This window comes from Paramisgurnus dabryanus, chromosome 16 (genome assembly GCF_030506205.2).
Source record: "Paramisgurnus dabryanus chromosome 16, PD_genome_1.1, whole genome shotgun sequence".
Classification (NCBI taxonomy): Eukaryota; Metazoa; Chordata; class Actinopteri; order Cypriniformes; family Cobitidae; genus Paramisgurnus; species Paramisgurnus dabryanus.
Genome location: NC_133352.1, coordinates 35,691,565 through 35,715,541, shown reverse-complemented (window position 1 = coordinate 35,715,541; position 23,977 = coordinate 35,691,565). Strand labels below are relative to the sequence as shown.

General features: G+C 36.3%; 1 protein-coding gene across 1 annotated transcript in view; it reads right to left on the bottom strand.

Annotated features, from left to right (window-relative positions):
• Positions 1–64: 64 nt before the first annotated feature.
• snx25 (sorting nexin 25) overlaps positions 65–23,977 on the bottom strand; it is a 45,659-nt gene continuing 21,746 nt past the window's right edge. The window contains exons 6-19 of the mRNA XM_065242219.2: positions 23,241–23,311; positions 16,839–17,029; positions 14,889–15,020; positions 13,236–13,511; positions 11,387–11,551; positions 10,812–10,943; positions 9,753–9,893; positions 9,420–9,533; positions 9,143–9,304; positions 8,824–8,944; positions 8,293–8,359; positions 5,466–5,647; positions 2,769–2,869; positions 65–621 (exon numbers count right to left, since the gene is read on the bottom strand). Coding sequence (XP_065098291.1) covers positions 556–621; positions 2,769–2,869; positions 5,466–5,647; positions 8,293–8,359; positions 8,824–8,944; positions 9,143–9,304; positions 9,420–9,533; positions 9,753–9,893; positions 10,812–10,943; positions 11,387–11,551; positions 13,236–13,511; positions 14,889–15,020; positions 16,839–17,029; positions 23,241–23,311 — 1,921 coding nt within the window. The 3' untranslated portion in view covers positions 65–555. The remainder of the gene's footprint in view (positions 622–2,768; positions 2,870–5,465; positions 5,648–8,292; positions 8,360–8,823; positions 8,945–9,142; positions 9,305–9,419; positions 9,534–9,752; positions 9,894–10,811; positions 10,944–11,386; positions 11,552–13,235; positions 13,512–14,888; positions 15,021–16,838; positions 17,030–23,240; positions 23,312–23,977) is intronic.

Genomic DNA, 23,977 nt, shown 5'->3' with positions numbered 1-23,977 from the left:
TAAATTGGATATTGCTATACCAATACTCTTTCATAGAACAATAAAGAACAAGAGACAAAACCAATCTTCTTTTGTAATTTATTGCTTATAAATGCTCTAGTCTATTGTTGGTAAAAATAAAAATCTATAATAATAATAATATAATAATATCACAAACAAAACCTTCACAATAACTGTACATGACATATTGCACGATTAAAAGCCTTCATAGTGATCACAATTAGTATGTGGAAAGTTCACAGAGCTGTTTTTACAGATGTATGACACATACTCCACTGTTATTCACATTATAAAGCACACACTCCCATCAAAACAAAACAAAATTAGAGATAGAAAAGCAGCCGATTGCAGGCGGCAGTGATGCGTCCTGATCCTCCAATCAGACGAGAGAAAAACACATTATTTAAACCAAAACATATTCATGTCATTTATGAAGCTGTGACGCTTCTACGATCCAGCACTACAGTGTCAAGTGTTTCAGAAATAAAACAACACAAACATCCTTCAGTACAGTAAAGAAAAAGTGGATGCAGAGGTGAAGTCATCATGTGATGTTCAGGCCTGCACAGCCTCGATACTCAGCTCAGGATAAAGTTCCTTTAGAAGCATTTCCAACAAGATCTAAATGACAGAGATCAGAAAGATGATGGTTAATCTACGTTTAATGCAACTACGAATTATTCATCTACATAAAAGCACTGCTTTAAAATCCAATAAAGCTTGCTGTCTTTCGTTCAAGGCAACATCACTGAGGATGTTATGCACTTCTTCTGTAAAATATAGGAACTTGAATTTATTCACACAGAGATTGATGTTAGCATGCTGTGAACCTAACAACCCATATTATTACACAATATTACACAAAATATAATAATAGTCTGATAATTAGTCTGATCTATTTATATCATGGGTCTTCAACAGGGGGTCCGAGGTGGTATTACAAGGAGTACTTCAAATATTGTTTGAATGCAAAATAATATTTTTGGACAATTTAAAGTAGGCATCAAGCAAAAATGGATTAATATGCTAAAAACAAAAAAACTTTAAATGAAAAGCATAACGTACCCATTATATAATGTATTCAGTTATATTAAAATGTAATGTAGTGTGCCAAAAATGATTATTTAAGTCTCTTTGTAATGTCACCTAATAACAAAGTATGCATTTTAAAAAATAATAAATACAGTCCTAATTTGAAGTATGTTCTGGGGGTCCCCACTCCTCCTCTCTATCTATTAAGGGGTCCCTAGCCTGAAAAAGGTTGAAGACCTCTGATTTATATAATGATCATTTTTGTTCTGAAATTAAATATATAAATGTGCGACAAAAATGTTTTTAATGACCTTGTCGCAGTGCATTCTGGGATTGTTTTCACTGTGAATGATATGTTTAATGCTGCTTAAGAATTTTAAGGCAAACCTTCTTTGTTTTGGGATTGCACCTTTAGCAATAGTTCACTGACATAATGACAATTTTACACCAATTTTTTTATTGCATGTCATGGCTTATCCCTTTAAAATGTTGTTTTGCACACACAGCCCCTGCAGCAGTCATTGAGATGAAAATGATAACACATCTTTCTCATATATCGGCTTGATCTAAAATATGAGCTTATGAGGATTTGTGTCACAAACTTTTGTCTATATGTTCTTCATTACACCATAAGAGGGCACTACAGTATAATCTTTCAACAGAACCAAGACAGTTCATTAAACTAGATAAAAACAGTAGCTTTGAGGCAGTATTAGTAGATTATGTTATACAAACAACACATTTTAATATAATAATATACTTTAATAATAAGATCAATGATAAGTATGCTTTAACATACAGCATAGCATTAAATAAAACGTTTGCATGCTTATGCATCAAACTTTTTGTGTGATTGTGAATGGAAATAGTAGTGCTGCCTCACGAGTTTTTGGGTTTACTCTGTATAATAATTATGTATAAATACACACACAGACACGCATGTATAGAATTAAGAAACATTTGCTTGTGTATATACATGTTTATATTTATATATAATCTATATTATATATAAAATAAATATTTATTATATAAATATATTTTTTCTTAAAATTATACATTCATGTGTGTGTATTTATACAAAAATAATTATTATACACAGTACACACACATATATTATGTAAACAAAAACTTTTATTCTGCAATTAGTCGCGACTAATCGTGAGGCAGCACTAGTAAACAGTTAATTCAAGACAATGGATCAAAAATGATGAACATTGCATTAATAAATTGCTATTAATAAGTTCTTTTAATAGAGAAGGTTATTTTGATCTTCACTCATGAATTTTGCCCAATACTACCCGTAAACGGTTGAAATTTCCTTTTGTCTTTAAATAAACCGTTTTGTTTCATTCACATTCAGTGGAGTTCATAAGATGTTCACAGGTTGTGAATGCTGCGGTATCACTTTCTATTCAGACTCAGGTCTTTATCATGACTATTTTCCACATAAATCACCTGACAGAAAGACAAAGTGTGAAACCAGCAGAGTCCCAGATAAAACCAACAACACACTGCATTATTCATTTGGACTTTCAAGTTCACCCAAAAGTAAAAATGTATTTGTGCTTCCTCATGATAATATCTTTTCATCTACATCATCTACATCTTGTAGCTCTATAATCGTCTGGTGTTCCTTACAGTAATGTCAGGCAATTTTAGGATAATGTAAGGATTAATAAATGATGGTACAATTGTACCTTTCCATTGAACTAACAGCCGATCTTTATAAGACTCACATAGAGGAGATGTTTGTTGGCTCTGGCCTCCTGAAGTGCATTAAAGATCTTGATGATCCCATATCTTGCATTCTGCTGCCCCACCAGATTCTGAAGAGCATCTGTATGACAACAACAACATGAATGTCAGATATCATGAGATTATTCACTGAAACGGACTTCATTTCAATATAAATACACACATGAGTAATGCTGAAAAAAAAGACATTAAGTATTAATGAAATGCTGTGATTAAATGTTTCTTATGATCATAAAGAGTTTCATGATTCTGGTCACTTTCTATAATTCAAAGCTCTGGTGATTTTACAATTATACACTTAATACCAATGCACATACATCAGTTTAAAGTATGGTATGACTAGTGGTCAACCTTTAATGGTTTTTATCAATAACTAAGTTCAAATCAAATCAACGTTTATTTGTATAGCACTTTTTAAAAAACAGCAAGTGTCTCACAAAGTGCTGCACAGACAAAGCCAAACAACTTAAAATAAAATATAATGTAAAATAAACAATTAAAAGTAAAAAATTAAAACCTACTATTAAAAGAAACACACAACATTAAATTAAATAATAGAATAAAAGTACAGTCCTCATAGAATACAAGAAACAGCTCTCAAACTGAATTAAAAGCAAGACTATAAAAATAAGTTTTGAGATTGGATTTAAAAAGAGCAATAGTTTGGTCCCTACTTGCCAATATCTGATTAAATCAACCGATAGTTTTTAAAACGGGTACTGGATAAAAACAAACATAAGACTCAAAGTGAAACGGTGCTGAAATGCATTACAAAAGTTATAAAACAACAGTACTAAACCATGAAAATGTGCTAAATGAAATAAATGTATAAATAAAAATATCTGAATTAAATTAATAAGTATTAAAGTAAATACTTCTGTGGAATACTCCCACTGGTAACACTGAAATATATGTGTAGTTTTGTACTTTATTTGCTTCTGTTTTAACACAAAAATATGTATTACAGTCATGATATAAAAGAACTAAAATCAGATTTTGATTTGTTGGGTGTGTTAATGTCACATTATTAACTTAAAATATGGATAAATCATGGATAAAAGTAACCAGCTGGATATAAACTAATGCAAATCGATGGTAATAATCATGACATTAAACATTTGGGTTGAATTGATCTGTTTGAGGTACTAATAATTTTAGCGTTCTGTCAACCTTGATGACAAAATTAGGTATCTGCTGTTGTTTCTCTGCTAATGCAGCATCTATTCAGCACATTAATTCCTTCATAATGATATGAAGCAAAGGACGCACCCGGAAAAACTATCGGCACAGAATTTTTGCTGATAGCTGATTGTCCCACCAATAGTGCAGATTAAAATGATTCATCAGTCCACTTCTAGATGATGAATCACTGTTTAATGTTATTAAAAGTGCAATTTCATACATCATGACCAAAACAACAAACATACACATCTCCATTATCATTCATCTCTAAAATATTACATTATTTCTCATATAAAAAGTGATAAACATTTATTTGTGTGTCAGACCATCACAAGGCAGGTGCTCAACGGTGTTTGTGCTGTGTTTCATACAGTAGCAGTTTGTTGTGTTGGGTTTTTGAGGGCCGTGAAGTGGAAAGGTTTCGTCCAACACGTTGTGGGCTCAGACTATTGGTGTAATATCTCTCTGGATCTGTTCACTGAAGTGTGTGCGGGCTCAAGTGTTTCAAGTGTCTCACTCCAAATAAACAGCACAACATTATGAAAGTCGTAAACAGCTGTGTGTCTTATGCATCGTTAACATTCACATCAGAATTGATTTGAACTGCATCCCAATTTATAGTCTGCATCCTTCACAATGTGACAAAGACTGTAACGTAAGGAGGAGGAAACAATCGTGTTTGAGGCTCACAATATTGCGGCTTTCACATAGGGCGCGGTGTGCGCTGAGCTCGCCGCTGGGTTCAACGCAGGTAAGATGGATACACTGTTTAAAATGCCCTGTTTCTATTGGTCGCGCGTGTAATCGTCACAGAGCGCAGCGCAAAAGTTTAACTATTTTGAACTTTGTCGGCTGTGGTTGACACAACAACAAACCGCCCCCGCGCAGCGCAAGCCATTGAAATGAATGGGTTTCATAGCGCAGCGTGCACCTCGTCCTATAAGTCATTACCATGTACACAACTCTTTTTATTCATCTATAGCGATAAATACAGCTTTCATTCTACTGCACCTTTAATAGTAATGGTGCAATACTGTCTATGTTGCGTTTAAGTGTTACTGTTGGGTACAGTTTAATCCAGTGGTTCTTAACGTTATTCCTGGAGGCCCACTGCCCTGCATGTTTTGTATGTCTCTTTTATCTGGCAGACTCAGTTTAGTTCATTGAGATCTCTTCTAATGAGCTGATGATTTGAATCAGGTGTGTTAAATAAGGGAGACATACAAAATGTGCAGGGCAGTGGGCCTCCAGGAATAACGTTAAGAACCACTGGTTTAATCTACACAAATGTGTCATATTCTCAAATAACATTTTTATGACTCAATATTTATTTAAAGAAATCAGAAACGTCTTTGCTGCTGTGTCATGCTGACAGGTGCCGTGGGCGGGAAAACCAGGTGATGCAAATATGGATCCTCTTAATGTGTTGATGTACACATCAGAAGAAAAATTTTCCATAAACCCTGTGAAATACATGTGTACTGTTGTTCTCTCACCTGGGATATTATCTAGAAGCTTCTGTTGTGCCCTCTCTTTAGTCTCCCTGCGTTCGCTCTCGGATCGGGTTTTGTTATGAGGTGCCAGTTTCCCGTCGGGCCAAAACGTGTCCCGGAATATATTAATGTAGTAAACCAACATCTGTTCACTGAAAATCCAGTTTACCGTGTCTCTGATCTGCCTGCAGAGAGAAATTAAATACTGTCAAATATAAAATAACATATTGAACGTTTTCACAAATCCATACAATTAGAAATTCTTTCTCAGAGCGTAAACACAACATGAAAGTTAATAAGTAGCTTTTCTTTTCTTTTCCATAAGACTGCAGATATTGTGAACTCCTCACGACTGACATTTAAAGAAGCTCATAGTCTGCAGTGTGTCTGGTGAACAGAGATAACTCCACTGTTCTCGACTATGACCTCTAACACAAAGACACAATGGTTGTGTATTTCTCTGTGTGATTTACACTGAATGTGTGTGTGTGTGTATATTCGCTCTTCATTCCAGACCTGTCACAATCTCACACTAATAAATGGGCCATTTCTCACATCAGTGACATCCTTCTGGACCTCTGATTCACAGACACACTGAGAGTCCTATGGCAGCTATATATAAATCTTCCCTTGACAATCTGACTGATAATAAACCATCAGTGTAAATTACAGCAGGTAAATGTATTAATAACAAGACAGCTCCACTCTTAAAAACACCATGATTTATATAACAGGGCTGTTAGTCCACGTCTGTTCTCTTTGAGATTATCTAGGCGCAAGTTTAAGACTAGTCAAACTATTTAAAGACATCAAGACCACAAAACATACGATAATTGTAGCAATTAGGTTTGCAAAGGAGCGGTAACTTTCCGATAAATTTCCAGAAACGTTCCATGGGAACTTAATGTGGGGAATTTTGGAAATATTCTAAATTGGAAACTTAACGGGAAATTATGGGAATTTACAGGAATTATTTTGAAACATTTGGGAGATTTATATAAACTATATAATATACAAACATAAATAAAAATTTTGTTTGGTCTGACATGCTGACAATAATTTTTTATTTTTATTATTGACATCTTGACTGATTTAATTGCAAATAGAACTTGAATTGATTCTTTCATTAAGTAACACACACAAAAAAATAATAAACATTATTATAGTTATTATAATAGTGCTAGCTTACATTTAGATTTACGTAAATTGCGTAAATACATGTGAAGGGTAGAAATTCAACTGAAATTGCATTAAATCTTGCTGATTTAAACAAAATTATGCTGCAAGATTTTTGAACTACATTTAAGTTCCCTGTTATAGGCAACTCTGCAATTTTTTCAAATTCCCAGTTTATTCTCATGAATTCCTGTTAATTCCATAGACTTTACAAAATATGGACGTAGTGTCTGTGACGTTTCTGAAGATTGTTTTTGAAGCTTAGAGTAGGAGGTGCCTGCCGTCGTCATCTTGCCCGCGCGCCACTGCGCATCACTAGCGGTTATCCAAAAATGGGTAAAGTGGTGGGACGTAGGTAAAGCTGAGGTGGCTGGCTGCTGAAACCACACCCCCCTAACTCGACTTTAGTGACAACTGTTCAACCGTCACTCAGGTGGCCTCGCCCTTAATTATGCAGAACTTTAAGGCTTAATATCACTTAAACAGATGAGTTACAAAAAAATTCACCCCCTCACAGTTGTCATGAAGGGCAAAATTTGTTATATAAACCAAAAACACTTTTTGTACCAGGCTATAAACATATTATTTTCCTCTAAAGATGGGCATTTTAACATGGAGGACTGCAGGTCTATGGGAATTTACTCGCTTTTGGAACCTCAATCAGCCAGTCAATGAATTGCATTTTAAAATCACTTCATGGTATTCATCAGAGAGACTGGAAGGTTGCCCCTTGGATAAATGCCTATAAATTCCAGTTAATTCCCATGGAAAGTTTCCAGCCTTGAAAATTCCTAGAATTTTGCAACCCTAATGGCTCCCAAAAACTTTCCCTTCAAATTGAAAACATGAGTATAGAGTGATATTTTTCTGAAGTCTGAAATCAATCATCAGGGGTTTAGGAAAATATAAACAGTTTGTTTAATATATTGGTAATAAATGCATTCTCCTAAAAGTTTTATTTTAATTTTTGACTGACAAAATCACATCCATAATGCTGGAATGCTCAGATAAGAGTGATTAAGATATGTTTGATACATCCCCCAATGTCCTGTTTCAAACAACTAATCAATGGTAATGAAAATTAACCATTTCTTATAGCAACCATTTTTATTTATTTATTGGCAAACCCATGGTTATTTTGTAATAACCTTCTTTTTTTTGTTTTACCTTTCATTAAAACCCAAATGTTCTTAAAGAGTAACTAAAACCTAAACCAACTTTTTTTAGTTAATGATCTGTAAGAATGATGCTTTATTAGTGCTGTTCATTGATTTTAGTAACTTTTTTGACATTTGGATGTAAAGTGTTTCAATACTACAATATATGGTGTAAAAACGTCTGAGTGCTGCCCTCTTCAGGTTGAACGGTGGCTACTGCAGTTTAATTTTCCTATTGGATGTTGGGTCCAAGAAATAACTCGTGATGTAAGCAGGTTCAAGCTCACCACACCCTTGTTACGATCTCACCACACACTTAGTTTGTCCCCTCTATCTCTGTTGGGATCTGCCCACTTTTCTTGCATTTTTCAAATATTGCAGTGGGTGGAGTCACGCTCTGACCAGGGGTTTAGTTACGCTTTAAGAGCTGAACCTTTAAATTGAATGATTTGTGTGATGAATATCTACAGAAGTTTCATTCATTGAGTAATGCTTACTTATTTATTGTCCTTCCAAACGTGACTTGAACTAGTGCAATGAGCGTCTTCCTCACCCATTTAAACACTAGAGAGAGAGAAAAACAACAAACAGATCAGAAGAGGATGAATGAGTAAATGAATGAATGGAATAAGCAATGCAATGTTTCAACAGATACACGGAGCACATGTGATATAATATGCTGGTCAATAGGTTTACCACAGTTATACTTAAAAATAGCATTTAAAGCACATTTGAATAAACTTATTTTTTATGAGTTTGTACTAGAATGAAATTTAAAAAGTTGAAAATGTTGAGAAATCAAAGCAAATAAAGCAAGTGCACTTCAGTGAGTGATATTAGTCACGCAGTCAAAGATGTGCTTCAGTTTTCACACCCACAGATGAAAACTTAAAGTGTGAGTTAATTTTATATTTCTGTGTGATACCACAAGTGAGACAAGTTATGAGGTGCGAATAAGTGCAAGTTGGACACACATGACACAAACCACACACAAATACACAAAACCACAGACAGTACACCGTACTCACTGCCCCTGAGTTCAAATATCTCTCCGATCAACATGAAGCAGGGTTCAGCCAGAGCGTCCTTCTTTCCATCCGTCTCATCGCCGTAATCGGACAGATCGCTGTCATCGTCAGCTTCATCTTGCTAGACACAAAATCATCCTCATGAAATTTTCAATCTGATTGGCCGGGAGGCGCGTTTGAAGTGTCTGACTGACTGAATGTTTATCTAATACTGAATTTTATTCATTCACAGTTTAAAAGTCAAGTGATCACTCGCTCACAAAAATAAATGAGCAAACCAATCGATCACATTCAGGAGTGTTTGTATGTGTGTGTGTACCTCTTGGTGCGAGAAGAAATCTCCTGGCAGTCTCTCCAGGAAGGACGCGAGAGAGAAAGAAGACTTCTTCTGGATGTCGATGACCTTAAGATATTCTGGAGATGGACTCAGAAAGGCATAAAGAGCTTCACTTTGACACATGCGCTCATCTGTCAGCACTTTCTACGGAGGAAACATACAAATAAACTAGAAACATCTATCATCTTTATTTTTAAGAGTTTAGATTTATCCCCCATCCCATTATATCGTATATGTAATGATTTCTGTAGGCACTCACCAGTAAAAATGTGTTGAGCTGAGTTTTTGATTTGTCTAAAAATTTTTGGTCGATGGATTTGAACGGCAGTTTGCTGAGCGAGGGAAGCTGCACTTTCTTAAGCAATGGAAAACACTGGAAGAAAAGATCAAATAGGAAACATCAGTGTGTGGTTTTCCTGCTGTTCTGCAGCATGCATGTCAAAACGAATCATGTACAGCGGCATGAGTCACTGACGCCACAGGAACACAGTGACGGTCACGGCTCAGAGGGGCGTCACGCCTCACTGGTATTTTAACTGGCATGTGTGCATATGATAACGCACATCCATACGACCACAAACATCAGCTTTACCTCTGTCAACTTCCGGTGTAGCGCATGAAACTCGCTGAGCTTCCTGACAACGCTCCAACAGTTGTTCTGGGAGTCGTCTCTTTCCGAAAGGCTCACGGATACGGAGTAAAATGCCATCTGCTCTCCGTTTTCCTCCGACGCCTGACACAAACACACACATGAAGACTTAATGTTTGATAAACAGATAAAGCAATAATAATAGAGATAAAAAAATCCAGACAGAAGAAATTCTGAGAGAAGGCAGATAATCACTTATGAAATAAACAGTTATGTGTATTTTAAATGGGACATAACATGCAAATCTGATTTTTTTAATTTTTATGTTTAAGTGCTATAACTGGGTCTCCATCAAAGTCTTTCTTAGTATTTTTGTCTTGTTTTCTGGTATAAATGTCTGAAAATTATTAAATTGAGATACATTTACTTTGTAAGCAAGTGGCTTAAGATTTAAAATCTTGTTTATTGAAATAAATGATTAAAACAAGTCAAAATATCTGCCAGTGCGGTAAAAAAAATCTACTCAATTCCAGTTTCAAATTAATTTAGTTAACTTAATTTAAGTTGATTTTTCTTACTGCACTGGCAGATATTTTGACTTGTTTTAAGTAAAAATCTCTTGATTTTAATCATTTATTTCAATAAACAAGACTTAATATCTTATGCCATTTGCTTACCAAGTAAATGTATGTCAATTTAAGAATTTTCAGATATTTATATTAGAAAACAAGACAAAAATACTAAGTAAAAAGTTCATTTTTTGCAGTGTATTAGCCTAGATAATTGAACTTTTTCACACACTGTAAAAATTGAGTTTCTTCTGGGGACACCAAAGACTTATTTTACACCTTTAAAAAAATCTTATAATACGACCCCTTTAATGCCGCGTATTGAACGCATAAGGGTGCTGCCACAAGACCCTTTAGCTCCTTTCCCCAAACCCCATTTCTCCGTTCTAGTTTATACCACATGATGGATGTAATATGCAATCAACCCTAAACTAAATCAAAACCCCGCTCCACCTCCTCATCATTATGGAATTTAAATGGGAACAAAACGGACCTCTGCAGTGTGGATGATGGCTCTCCAGGTGCCCAAATTCTCACACCAGCAGTCCGTGCGCGTTATGTGCAGCTGAAGGTCACCGTGTTCCTTCTCCATCGCTCCGATTTCTTCCTTTAGCAATGACACAATCTACAGAAAGATATTCATATGAATATACCAGGCAGCTCTGTAGACATTCTGACCACGACCCTGGGGAACGGAAATGCTGAGCTTTCAGCAACCCCTCAAAGAAAACAATGAGATCACGTCAGAAGATATCGATTTCTGCCTTATGTAATGGATTTAATAAAACCACACACACAACAGGAAATATATGTAACAGATCAAAGAAAGGAATATATATGCTTATTAGTCGTAATTAGTCAGATAGAGGGATGTCAAAAGTACAGAAGTATTAAAGTTTTTGACTACTTTCAACGCTGTTATGGTTGACAATATTTGTTGCTGTTGTTTTATACAATTTTGTTAAATGGCATTGACTACTGAGCATTAAGTATCATGAAAATTATATTCATGTGCCCTGATTAAACTAAAAAATGCTTTATACATAGAAAATGTCACAAACACATCACCTTTTTATCAGGTCGGGGTGCATTCTGAATAGAGCCCAGAGCTTGACGCTTATACTCGAGTCTCTCATACAGCTGCTGTAGTTTGGTCACGGCGTAACTGGCCTGTTCATTGATCCCTTTACTGCCCTCATCCAGGGTCACATCACCGCCCTCCATCACCTGACCCTACACAAGACAAACAAACATGAGTCATGTGACACCAATGTACAGCACCATTGTTAAAAAGTCAGTATACAGTATAGAGATCATGCAATACTGTCAGCACTATTTACTGAGTCATTACCTGGATCACATTATGCATTTATATATTTTTGATATACAGTATCCGTGCAAAAGTCTTATGCTATGTACACACCAAAAAGGGGGCATCACGTTACTCACTCGATTACTCGCGGGATTTAACTTCGTGTCATGTGTATGTGAATATTTCAACTTGGGCGAAGACACGTTTGAGGTGAATAGCGCGTACTTTCGCGGCAAACGTGCCGCCATATCGCGTCATTCCCATCGCCCCATTCAATGACGCGTCTGATCGCTTCTTTACTTTGACTTTGTATGTATACTCGCACAAATCGTTGAACTCGCATCTGGTGTGAACCCACAGTTAGGCCACCACCACCAGACTTGTTGTTTTAGAAGTTTTAATGTCCATCTATATTTATTTTCAAATTTCTTTTATTAAGATACAAACAGAAAATAGAGGAAATTAACAGGAAATTTAATTTTCAGGACTAAATGTCTTTTTCAGGCATCGTCGATGTTTACTGTGACCTCTCTTGGCACAAGACACATCTTGAGCATTTTTTGAGAATGAAGTAAAAAGACTCATATCTTTCAAATTAGAAATTAGGATTTATTTTATTTAGGTTTAAGAGATCCTGTCCTGCTTGTGCTCAAATGGAAGGGGAGTTTACCCTAAAAACACATCAGTTTACATTTTTATGCAGTTATTAATACTATATACACATTTCCTGTATTTTCTGGATGTATTCTGTTAAAAAGACTGAGAAACAGTTATATGTGATCACTATAACATTCCAAAAACAACACATCTAATTCTAAGACTTTTTCACAGTAATGTTAATGTTTCTACATTACTTAAAAAGATTATAATTTGGAATAGAAAATACAGTATTTAAATATTGCATTGCAAAAATATATAAAGTATTTAAGTATTGAACATAAAGAATAGAATGGACTGGAATGGAATAAAGACAGGAATTGAGGGTTTCCATTGAAATCTTTTAATATTTTAACCCCATTCCAGCAAATCTTTTAAAACTTTGCAAAAATGCGAATTTTGTGCTTTTCCATCAAGTTGTTTGTGCGAATGACAGTGGTACTGATAACCTAGTAACCAACAGTGAATAAAAGAAGGCACACTTTGAAAAACGGAGACAGGACTGCATTTAGTCATGATTGGGTAAGTTATAAATTAACTAGCAGTGCAGCTTGTAATTGCCAAACTGAATGCTGTCCACAGAAGAAGGAATGCAGCATTTTTGACGCAGGCACTTACAGCAAGGGCATTGAGATGACGTTGAGCCCCATATATGGGAAAAACACCGTCAGCTGATACAGCTGTCATGTGGGTTTAATATTTCGCTACGTCAGAATTTATTCAGCAAATGCATTTCCATCTCCCATTATTCACATTTACTCTTTTTGCATAAGTCAAAAACCACCTCAAGCAAATGTTAAAAACTTTATTGCAAATTAAGGGATTTTTATTAGAAATTTAGCTTTTCCATTACTCGTGTCATGTGCGATACTTTAAAATGCACATAAAATCAGTGTGATGGAAACTCGTCTAGAGACAAAGTGATTCTGTGTGTCATGTTAAACTCACGACATCATCTTTCTCCTCACTGCTGGACTGTGAGCTGCTCCTCTGTTCCTCCCGTTTAATGAGTCTCTCGTACAGGTCGCTTACCAGGAATGATGGGTAATATCGCTCTTTCATTGTCTCGTAAACATCTCCCTGGATCCTGTGAAACACATCCGTACCCTTGTTCCCCACCAGCGTCTGCTGGATCTCTTTATAAAGGGCTTTCTCCACCGGGATCTCTTTGCTCTCCACAAAGAAGTTCTGATAGATCTCTCCCACCAGCTGTGGCACTTCATTCTGAACAAACACAAACACATGAGAGACGATTTATAAGACTCAGAATCAAAAGACTCACGAGTAGGAATGAGCCGGTATGAGATTTTGGAGATATGATAACCTTAATTATAAAAATAACTTTCCCAGTTATGTTTCCCAGTGTTGCGGTATTGCCATTGCAACACTAAAATGTGTTAATTTTCCAATGCCTGTGTATGCAAAAAACAACTTTTCAACTGGACAAAATAGATTTCATTTTTAAGCAACATGTATGCCAGGTAAAAACAAAGCCTTATAATATTTTTGTAATATCTACATTAAAATGTAAACATCAAATTAATTACATGACTTAATGATTTAATTACTTTTGTGTAAACACAACTCATACCTTGAAAACAGTATGACAGAAATTTTTTGTAGTTTTAAAACCTTGGTATGCTTCAAACCGGTAACCGGCCCATATGCCTACTCATGAATAAGACGTTTAATAACAGCTGTAGAGAACTGATTGCTAAAGTACTGTTAACCTGACACGTAATCTTACGAAAAACGTAAGATTTGAAGATTTATGACGGTCTACCAAGAGAAACGCTTCACTGCAAAAAAATATTTTCAAGATAAAAAATTCTTATTTTTACAAAAAAAGGCAAAAATACTATCTAAAAATTCTTAAATTAAGATGCTTTTTGTTGATGAGCAAAACAACCCAAGAAAAGAAGTCTAGTTCTAAGACAAAAAATATAAAATGTAAGTGAATTTGTGGATTAAACAAGAAAAAAAATCTGCCAATGGGGTATGGCAAATTTTTTTGCATCTTAATTTAAGAATTTTTAGATATTTTTACTGAAAACAAGAAAAAAATACTAAGAATTTTTTTCTTGAAAATCATTTTTTGCAGTGAATCTCTGTATTTCCAAACTGATTTTAGATAATGTCACATTGCAGAACGGCATAGCCATATGTTATAATGCTAATCTTAACTATTTTGTTTGGTTTTATGCAAACAGATGCTATTAAACGTGATGAATATGTCATTAGAAACACTGTTACAAATCTCCCGATGCACAAAAATGAGCCAAACATGTCAGTATTTCTCTAGTAATTGCTAAATTAACACAGCTGGGAGTTAATAGACCTACATGATGATACACATGCCGTGTCCCAATTCACCTACTTGGATGTATAAACTTTATAATAAATACATAACACTTACATAATATCTTGACATATACTATGCACTGAAACTATGAACTTTTGTGATAGGGAAAGTACATACATTTAAGTGTGTAGAATGCGAATTGGGAAAAAGCAATGTGTTTCAGTCAGCTGCTGACGTGTTTGTGTGGTTATACGTGGTTTCTTGTATAAAGTATTATCTGTCGGCAGCTTTAGTCTGACCTTATTGGCGCTCTTGAGCATCTCCACCAGCTCCCAGAAACTAATCAGGGCTCTCTTATCCACACGCTCCATGTAGACACGGAAATGATCCCGATATACGGAGTTTGACATGATCTCCTCAAACTGAAGTATCTGTGAGAGCATAAAATATATGAAGCACACTTTATTATCATTAAAAAACACTTCACATCACTAAAACATGTTACATTGTGGATGACACATTATGTCGAGGGTTTGATTTATCTTGAGTTCTGTATCATTCAACAGAAGCCAATAAAGATGTTTCTTCTTAATGTAAAAGTCAGTCGGTCTGTCCGTGAGCCATCTATGGATGAAACTACTGTGGTCAGAACATTGCATCCATCAAAACAAATAGCTTTTTCCACTTAGCTTCAATAAATGGCTTTGGAGTGGACTGGGTATAAAGGTTTGAATCATTTCAAAAGATCAAGAAAAACACAGCCTTTCTAACATGATAATATCTATAAACATGAAGTTTTGTTATGAGGGTTCTCTGGGTTCACTGAATGCCTCCAGATCCGGAGATGTGACCTATTAGCATGTAACAAACCAACATGCTCTTTGAGGTTTTTCTTGGAGAGATCCATAAAGGCTCGGTCTGTAGGGACATTCAGAGACTGAGCTGTCTGTATAAATCACAACAGCCCAGAGCTACTGAGATCAGAACAGCAGGTCACACGACCAACTGCGAGGTCATAACACTTTTCTAAATAAAGAGAAGTAGAAAAGACAAGAGAGAAAGGAAAAGAGAGCTACCCTATGATATAATGCTAAACACACATATTTGATCATCTTTTAAGGGCCCATTTTATGCAAATAATTGTTTGGACATAAATGTGTGTTGGCAGTGTATGAACACAATGAAAAAAAATCTATTCACCCCTTCTTTTTTAATCCCTATTAAACCAAAGCAGCCTCTTTAGACATGCTGTTTTGATTCTCTTGTTAAAGGTGCAGTGTGTAATTTTTAGTAGGATCTCTTGACAGAAATGCAAAATAATATACAAAACTATATTATCAGGGGTGTATAAAGACCTTTCATAATGAACCGTTATGTGTTTATTACCTTAGAACGAGACCTTTTTATCTACATACAAAGAGGGTCCCCTTACATGGAAGTCGCCATTTTGTGCCGCCATTTTTCTACAGAAGCCCTTAACGGACATTTTTTTTACTAAGTTGTCCCCGACGATGACATGTTTTTACGGTGGCAGCTACCGTAGCTTCTCTATGTGTTTCAAAAGCGATGTCACACTGATAAAGCCCCGGTTAATTTAACCCAAAGGTTTTTCTTAATGTGTTTGTAAGCAAGTTGTGGAGCTAATGCAGCTAATGATACTATTATCCCAGAGTGTATTCACAGAAACCAGATCTATTTTTAATCAAAAGCTGTAGCTCATTTGCATTTAAAGGTACAGACATGAAAACTTCGACTTCGACCCAACTAGGGGCATTTTGGACATGCTATAATAAATGATCTGTAGGGGAATTTTGAGCTGAAACTCCACAGACACTTTCTAGGCACACCTGATGCTTACATTACATCTTGTAAAAATGGGAATAATATGTGCCCTTTAATGCCATCTTAATCTCTTTTGTGGCCAAGGATTCAATGTGCCAAATTTGTTTGGACTCTGTATACCTAGTGGAGTCGGAAATAATTTTAATTTGGATGCAACATATTATAGTTACATAAGTTAAACCCAAAATGAGAAAAAAATGACTGAAAAAAAACCCATAAGTAAAAAAAAAAACATAAGTTAAACACAAAATGAGAAAAAAATGCTGAAAAAAATACGTTAAATTCAGTGTGTTGGGGGTCTTTTCCACTCCTGCACCAAGGTGTAAGATGTGCTCGGGTTTTCTCTGAGAGCATTGCTTTATAATAATGTTAGACTGTATGACTGCGAGTGTAATTTGTTGTTTTACCCGTTGGCTCTGTGGACCGTCCCCATCATCCTGAGCTCCGTCCTCCTGCTGTTCATAGTTCGGACCCCCGAGGAGCCGGATGCGTTTCTCGCACTGTTTCTTAGCCACTGTCAGCTGGTTAATGTAACGCTTCATGTTTCTGGCACGCAACAGGTCGGCCTTTAAAGCCGCTGCCTCTTTACCTTTACTGTCTATAGATAGATAGATAGATAGATAGATAGATAGATAGATAGATAGATAGATAGATAGATAGATAGATAGATAGATAGATAGATAGATAGATAGATAGATAGATAGATAGATAGATAGATAGATAGATAGAGAGATAGAGAGAGAGATAGAGAGAGAGAGAGAGAGAGAGAGAGAGAGAGAGAGAGAGGTATGAAACACATTTAAGGACACATTTCCACAGCCATGTGATCTCAGAAGACTAAAAACATGTTTTACTTCCTTCGGCTACATTCACACAGACTCAAACTGACTTTCAACTAACATAAAGGATCTTGAGCCAGGACACAAAGCTGATGTTTTGTTGATAAGATGGTAAAATCCTCATTATTCAAAAGTCATTCTGAAGATAAATGTTGTACAAAGAGTACATGTAGCTCAATTGCTAGAACATTGTGTTAGCAGTATAACAGTCATAGGTTCAATAAATAACACAAATACTGATACAAATATATTCCTAACCTTATACAAGGTAATTTGCTTTGGATAAGTGTCTGCTAAAGCTGATTCATGGGAAACTTCTCTCCACTGAGCCAAAAACATCAACAGGTCAATGAACTGTGAATGTGTGCAATTGCAATTTCAACTTCTACGACTATGAGCATCTAAATTTTTAACATGAGCATCTTGTTTTTCTCACAAAAACAATTATTCAAAAATAGAAGGCAGTATTAAGAAAAGCTGACTAGTTTTTATTGGAGGTTTACAAGTAGGCAGACATGAACTTCAAAGTTTACTTGATTAACATGAATTAATTCTATAAATAATGTTTTGACTGTTTTTCATTAAAACTAAAAAATAAAGCACATCTTAATGCTATAAACTTCAGTGTTAGTGACAAACCGAAGATTAAACATAGTCGAGATTTAATAATAACACCTGTAAGTGAAAGTATTTTTGGTCTGGAATTCCCCTATGGAATTTTCTAGAATTTGACATCATATAGCCTGAGGTGTCCTGAAGACTGCTCATTGGATGAATGTTTTTTAAATGGCCAATCAACATCTGACACCTGTCGGACACACCCATGTTCATGATATAAATTCACCTGTGTTTTGCGCTAGGGTGCTCAACTGCGGTAGAGCCAGGTAAAGGAAGCAAACGCAAGCGAGTGGACGAGCACAAGACAAGACACAACACGACAAGGCAAGCAAGCTGACGAGTGCACGGACGACAAGGCAAACATGCGGACAAGCACACGCCCGACAAGACAAACGAGCAGACGAGCACACGCTCGACAAGGCAAACGAGCCGACGAGCACACGCTCGACAAGACAAACGAGCCGACGAGCACACGCTCGACAAGACAAACGAGCCGACGAGCACACGCTCGACAAGGCAAACGAGCCGACGAGCACACGCTCGACAAGACAAACGAGCCGACGAGCACACGCTCGACAAGACAAACGAGCCGACAAGCACACGCTCGACAAGGCAAACGAGCCGACGAGCACACGCTCGACAAGGCAAACGAGCCGACGAGCACACGCTCGACAAGACAAACGAGCCGACGAGCACACGCTCGACAAGACAAACAAGCCGACGAGCACACGCTCGACAAGGCAAACGAGCGGACGAGTGCACGGTCGACAAGGCAAACAAGCAGACAAGCGCACCGTCGACTCGACACCACAAGTGCCATTGGACCATTCTTCAAGATGTCTCGCGGTTCACTGGAATCCACTGAGGTAAATATACCGAACATCACAGCTGATTCATACACCGCAGCAAACCAAACTTCTCGATCTTCTATAGGGGCAATGCAGTGGTTTGCGCGTATGAAAGATATATGTTTGGATGGATGCCACGCTATAATGGCTGTGGTGAATATCGTTACAGCTGTGAAAGGGTTTATATTAGGTGTATCCGAGCTGAATGAGTTCGTGTCAAAATATACGGGCATAACCATACCATGGTTCAACATGCCGACACCATAATCGATCAACGACACGGTGGCAGAGTTGCTGGGTCCATTTATAATGCGCTACGCTTAAGTTGCTTGTCAACTTCAACGTGGAATCGACAGATCTCGCCACCGTTCACGTCTCTGAACCGGCAAGACGGCCAAGCAGGCATCTCTATATTTTATTATTACTTCGTTGCGCACTGCAAAATATGCTTGTTAAGTTACCGAACTCATTCAGCACTCTGCCACCGACAATATTGTGTATATAAAATAAACTTAAAATGTAAACATGTTTATTGTGTGGTTTCATTTAGTAAAGTGTATGATCTTTCTTTGGGTGCGCTCCATTAAAGAATCCGGCCTGTAACCCGAAGATCGCCAGATTCTAGTACCATGGAAAGGCCAGCAAAACATCGCCAGCGCCCAACTGCTATCCTGACGCTACAGGGATGAGCATGGACGACAACGCAAGAGAGCGAGTGAGCGGCACGCACAGACGTGATTAAAGGAAAGCCCGAAACAATCCGTGTGTGTGTTCACTTCGCACTGGGATGGTTTAGATGCAGATGTCACTTTCCAAATATGTGTTCATTGGCCACTGTAACCAGAGTTTCTGTCTACATCAGCCTACATCTTGACTAAAGAGTGGAGATGATACTTCAGTTTTACACTTTGAAGGTGTAAAGACTCTTGCATCTTTATTACATGTGATCTTCACTCCATATGCTTCAGATTTTGTTTTAAACGAATGACAAAGAAGTGATGCAAAAACTCTCCAGAAGTTTCTGCACTGAAGTACACAGACATCACCTCACACACAAACACTTTGTGCTGAAGCGAATCAGTGGTTTACTGGTTTATTCTGGTATTCATGTTGTGTTTTTTTCTATATTTTCACAGCAGCAGATGATCGAGGTGATCACTGGTTCTCTGTCTGGTCCAGTTGAAGATTTCTACCAGCAAGTGTTTTTGACTTCTTCAAGATGATCAACGTTTCAGTAATACAATACAAGAAATACCCCACCTGACTCTAGTTCACTTCATTCTTAAAAGGATAGTTCACCCAAAAATATAAATTCTTTCATCATTTACTCACTCTCATATTGTTACAAACCCACATAAATGTCTTTGTTTTGATGAAAACAAAGAAAGATATTTTGAGGAATGTTTGTAACCAAACTGTTTATGGACCCCATTTACTTAATTAAAAAAAGAATACTATGAAAGTAAATGGTGTCCACGAACGGTTTGATTACAAACATTTCTTAAAAATATCTTCCTTTGTTTTCATTAGAACAAAGAAATGTATACATGTTTGTAACAACATGAAGGTGAGTAAATGATTTTACTTTAAATTTCTCCTCATGAGTCAGTTAAGTCCAATACCCATCATTATAAGAAGAAAGACTCATCACTTTGTTTAAAAGCACTGTGTCCAACAAAGAAAGTGACTAAACAGTTCAGCACCTACAAGCACAAAATCACTCCGTATCATCAAGCACTTTTTCCCAAACACACAAAACCAGTGTCTTACTGTATGTAGACACTGTCACAACAAAAGCACTTTATACAAAACCTCATTAATATTTAATAAATATTATGAGCCATGTGTCATCACGCCTGTTTTGCCGTTAACACTGTCAGGATTTATTAAAGACATGCACTGAAAAATAACCGTTTATTTTTTGCAACTGACCTTGTGCATGTGCATTTGTAGACATGGAAGGAGAGTATTTAAATGAATCAGACAACACATTTACCAAGGTTTGCACTTGTCAATTTATTTGTCTTACACTCTACACCAATTCACGCTGCTATTGGTAGATGGTGTGTCTGAAATATCCTATATAATAAAAATAGTAATCTGACTATAGTAATTGTATTTATATTATTACTATAATAATACTATTATTACTGTAGTAGTACTAGCTGCTGACCTAAGATCCTAAGACATGTCGCTGATCTTGTACCTTTTCTTGTTAATTGAGTCTTTTGGGGTATCTTGCAAAAAATGATTTTCAAGAAAAAAAATTCTTAGTACTTTTGTCTTGTTTTCAGTAAAAAAATATAAAACTGAATTTTTCTTGAATTTAGTGTTTAAGAAAAACGTTCAAGATTATTTTGCTTAACCCATTGGCAGATTTTTTTGCTTGTTTTATGTACAAAATCACTTAAATTTGATATTTTTGGTCTAAAAACTAGACTTATTTTTGATAGACTAGACTAGACTAGAATTTTTAGATATTTTTAATGAAAACAAGACAAAAATACTAAGAATTTTTTTTCTTGAAAATCACTTTTTGCAATGTGCCTATAATTAGTCAAGGAGATTGTATGATTTCTTATCATTTCTTTAATGAAAGTTTGATAACTGTGCATGATGACTTGTGCAACAAATGCACATAGGATGTCAGACTCTGAGTGTTAATTTAATGCAAATTCAGACGCTCTTTTTAAAATATTTTGGGTTAACATCTGGCACAGTTTCAAAACTGAAGTCCATCATTTCAATGAAACCCCAGTGGCTTTGCTGTCATCAGTATTGAAAATGTTACACTGAACCCACACACAGAGGCCACCCCCACATAAAAAAAATCCCAATTTAACCCCTGAGTGTACATTGGTTGTACACTCATTATTGTGGTGCATTATGGGGTTAAATGAGTGCACTTAATAATAACCACTACGATTTGGGCACCACTAAAAATAGATGTTCCCTCAAACAGTGCACTATTTAAGTAGCCTGGTCCAACCAGACTCTCGTACATTCATTTCATTTGTACAGAGAGTCTGGCCACGCTCCATTGCAAAGCGTTACTTCGTGACATATATCATGCGCCGAAACCGGACGGAAACAACAAGTACGAATAATCAGACCAACAAAACTTAGCAAACCTGGTTCTTGCTCCGGCTTTAAGTTCTGTATATTCGGCAACTTTGCAACAACGGATCGAATAGCTTTTCTCACGTCTTTCTCCGCTGCCATTACTGAACTACAGCTCAAACTGACGCACGACCTCAACGTCATCGTTTTTAGCCACCCCCCTCTGTTCGCTGATTGGACCTGCAGATTTTTGCAGGAGAAAACGAAACTCTATAGAAAAATCCCAGACGTACTGCTGAAGCGAAATGAAAAATAAGCGGAAGCACGTAGGAGGGCGGAGCCAGGCTACTATTTAAGGGTGTAGGGGGATGAATTGTAAAAATAAAGCAAACAATTCATCTTTGATTAATTTGAGTATATCTGTACTAGTATGGATTTTAGTTGCATGCTCCATCTGTCACAGGAAACAAGTGATGAATGGAAACACAGACAGAAACGTCTCTTCTCCTTTAACAGCCCCTGTCACGGTGATGGACCATTGGACAGAGTTATAGATTTGCCCATTACTGGGCGACAGAAGAAAGACAACATGACTATGAATAAACAGCCTATTCCAAAAGGACTGAAATAACTAGCGCTTCCCATTGTGTGATCGAAACCAGCTCAAAATTAACACTAACACTACAACAAAGGCATTAGCTTTAACACTCCAATCACAGATGTGTGACTCTTAAAATTAGTTTCTTGGTTTAGTGAAAAATCCTTACTTATATCCAGATTAAATTCATTAGCACACTGATAAGGCATTAATAACATATTGGCACATTGATGAATTACCTGTGTGAAAGATCTATTACAAAATCGACAATTCAATGCGTTAAACAACAAAGAGTCTGTCAAGCATGACCTTACAGAAACACATCTTTCTATTCAAGATTAAGAAATTAATGAAGACCACTACACATATAAGCATTCACAGTCATCAATGTTCAGCTTAACATAGACCTGGCACCAGGTTCATTGTATTTACCCATCTGCCAATCAGAGAGCGGCTAGACAAGGTGAAATATAGAAGCTCTTGTGAGGAAGAGGAGAAAAACACCTTCATTAAAGATCAGGGAGGATCAGAGCAGATACGGTGGTGTGTTGTGTGCTTTCTTGCTGCTATAACGGCCTGAATTCAACGTAAATGTCCTTTCTTGCCTCCGGGTAGAGGTTTTCCTCCGATATGACTATGATATTTATAATACATTAGACTCCATTAAAACAAGCATTAAAGCATGTGCTAATGGAGCTGAAGAGGTTGGCACACAATAAATCACATCAAATGTTTAAGGCTTAAGAGAGAGAAACTTCTTCATTAGAATGAAGTGAAGAAACAGGATAATAAATCAACAGCTATTGGCCAGATAAGAAGGGACGAGAGGTTTAAAGGTCATCTTACCTTTCTGACGCTTTAACTGTGGAATACTGCTGATAGTTGTGGCCTGGATGATCTCCACAACTATCTGATACCTGCAGAGGAAAAAACAAGTGTTTATTATTTATTTTAACCATTCATGCCAATATATATAAGCGTATAATAAAAAAGAACTTGCGTCCATCTTTGAGGGTCTGAACATGCAACCTTTTGGTTAGCAGAGTCTAAATCACAACATAAAATACTAGCCATAATTTTATATTAGTTGTTGTTCTATGTGAAACTACACTCACTTATAATTTCGCAGTTTGGTCTCTTATTGACTTTTTTAATAATTAAATTATACTGTTTACTAAGTATTAGGTCCTATCAGATTCCCAGTCCTGTGGGTAAAAATCATCCCTCATAATGCCAAAAAAATCTCTTTCATAATGTCTGCAGTTAAAAATTGAAATGAAAAATGAGCCTGTGAATATTTCAAGGTCGCTCAGATTTTATTAAGAAATTTCTCAAAGGAACAATGTTCTCTGTAATTAATCAAATCAATCAACTGAAATTATGAAAAGCTGAATATTTATTACACAATTTCTGTTCTCAATGAAACCCAGTGGGAGAGAGGGACAGCAAAAATTGCTTTAGGCAAGTCAAATATCTGAGTCATTGAAAACATTTTAATAAGAGGAGTGGAGTAAAATTATGTTGAGTATTTCATGGTGGTACAAAAGGAAACATTTTAAAAATGACAAAGCATGACTGAAACA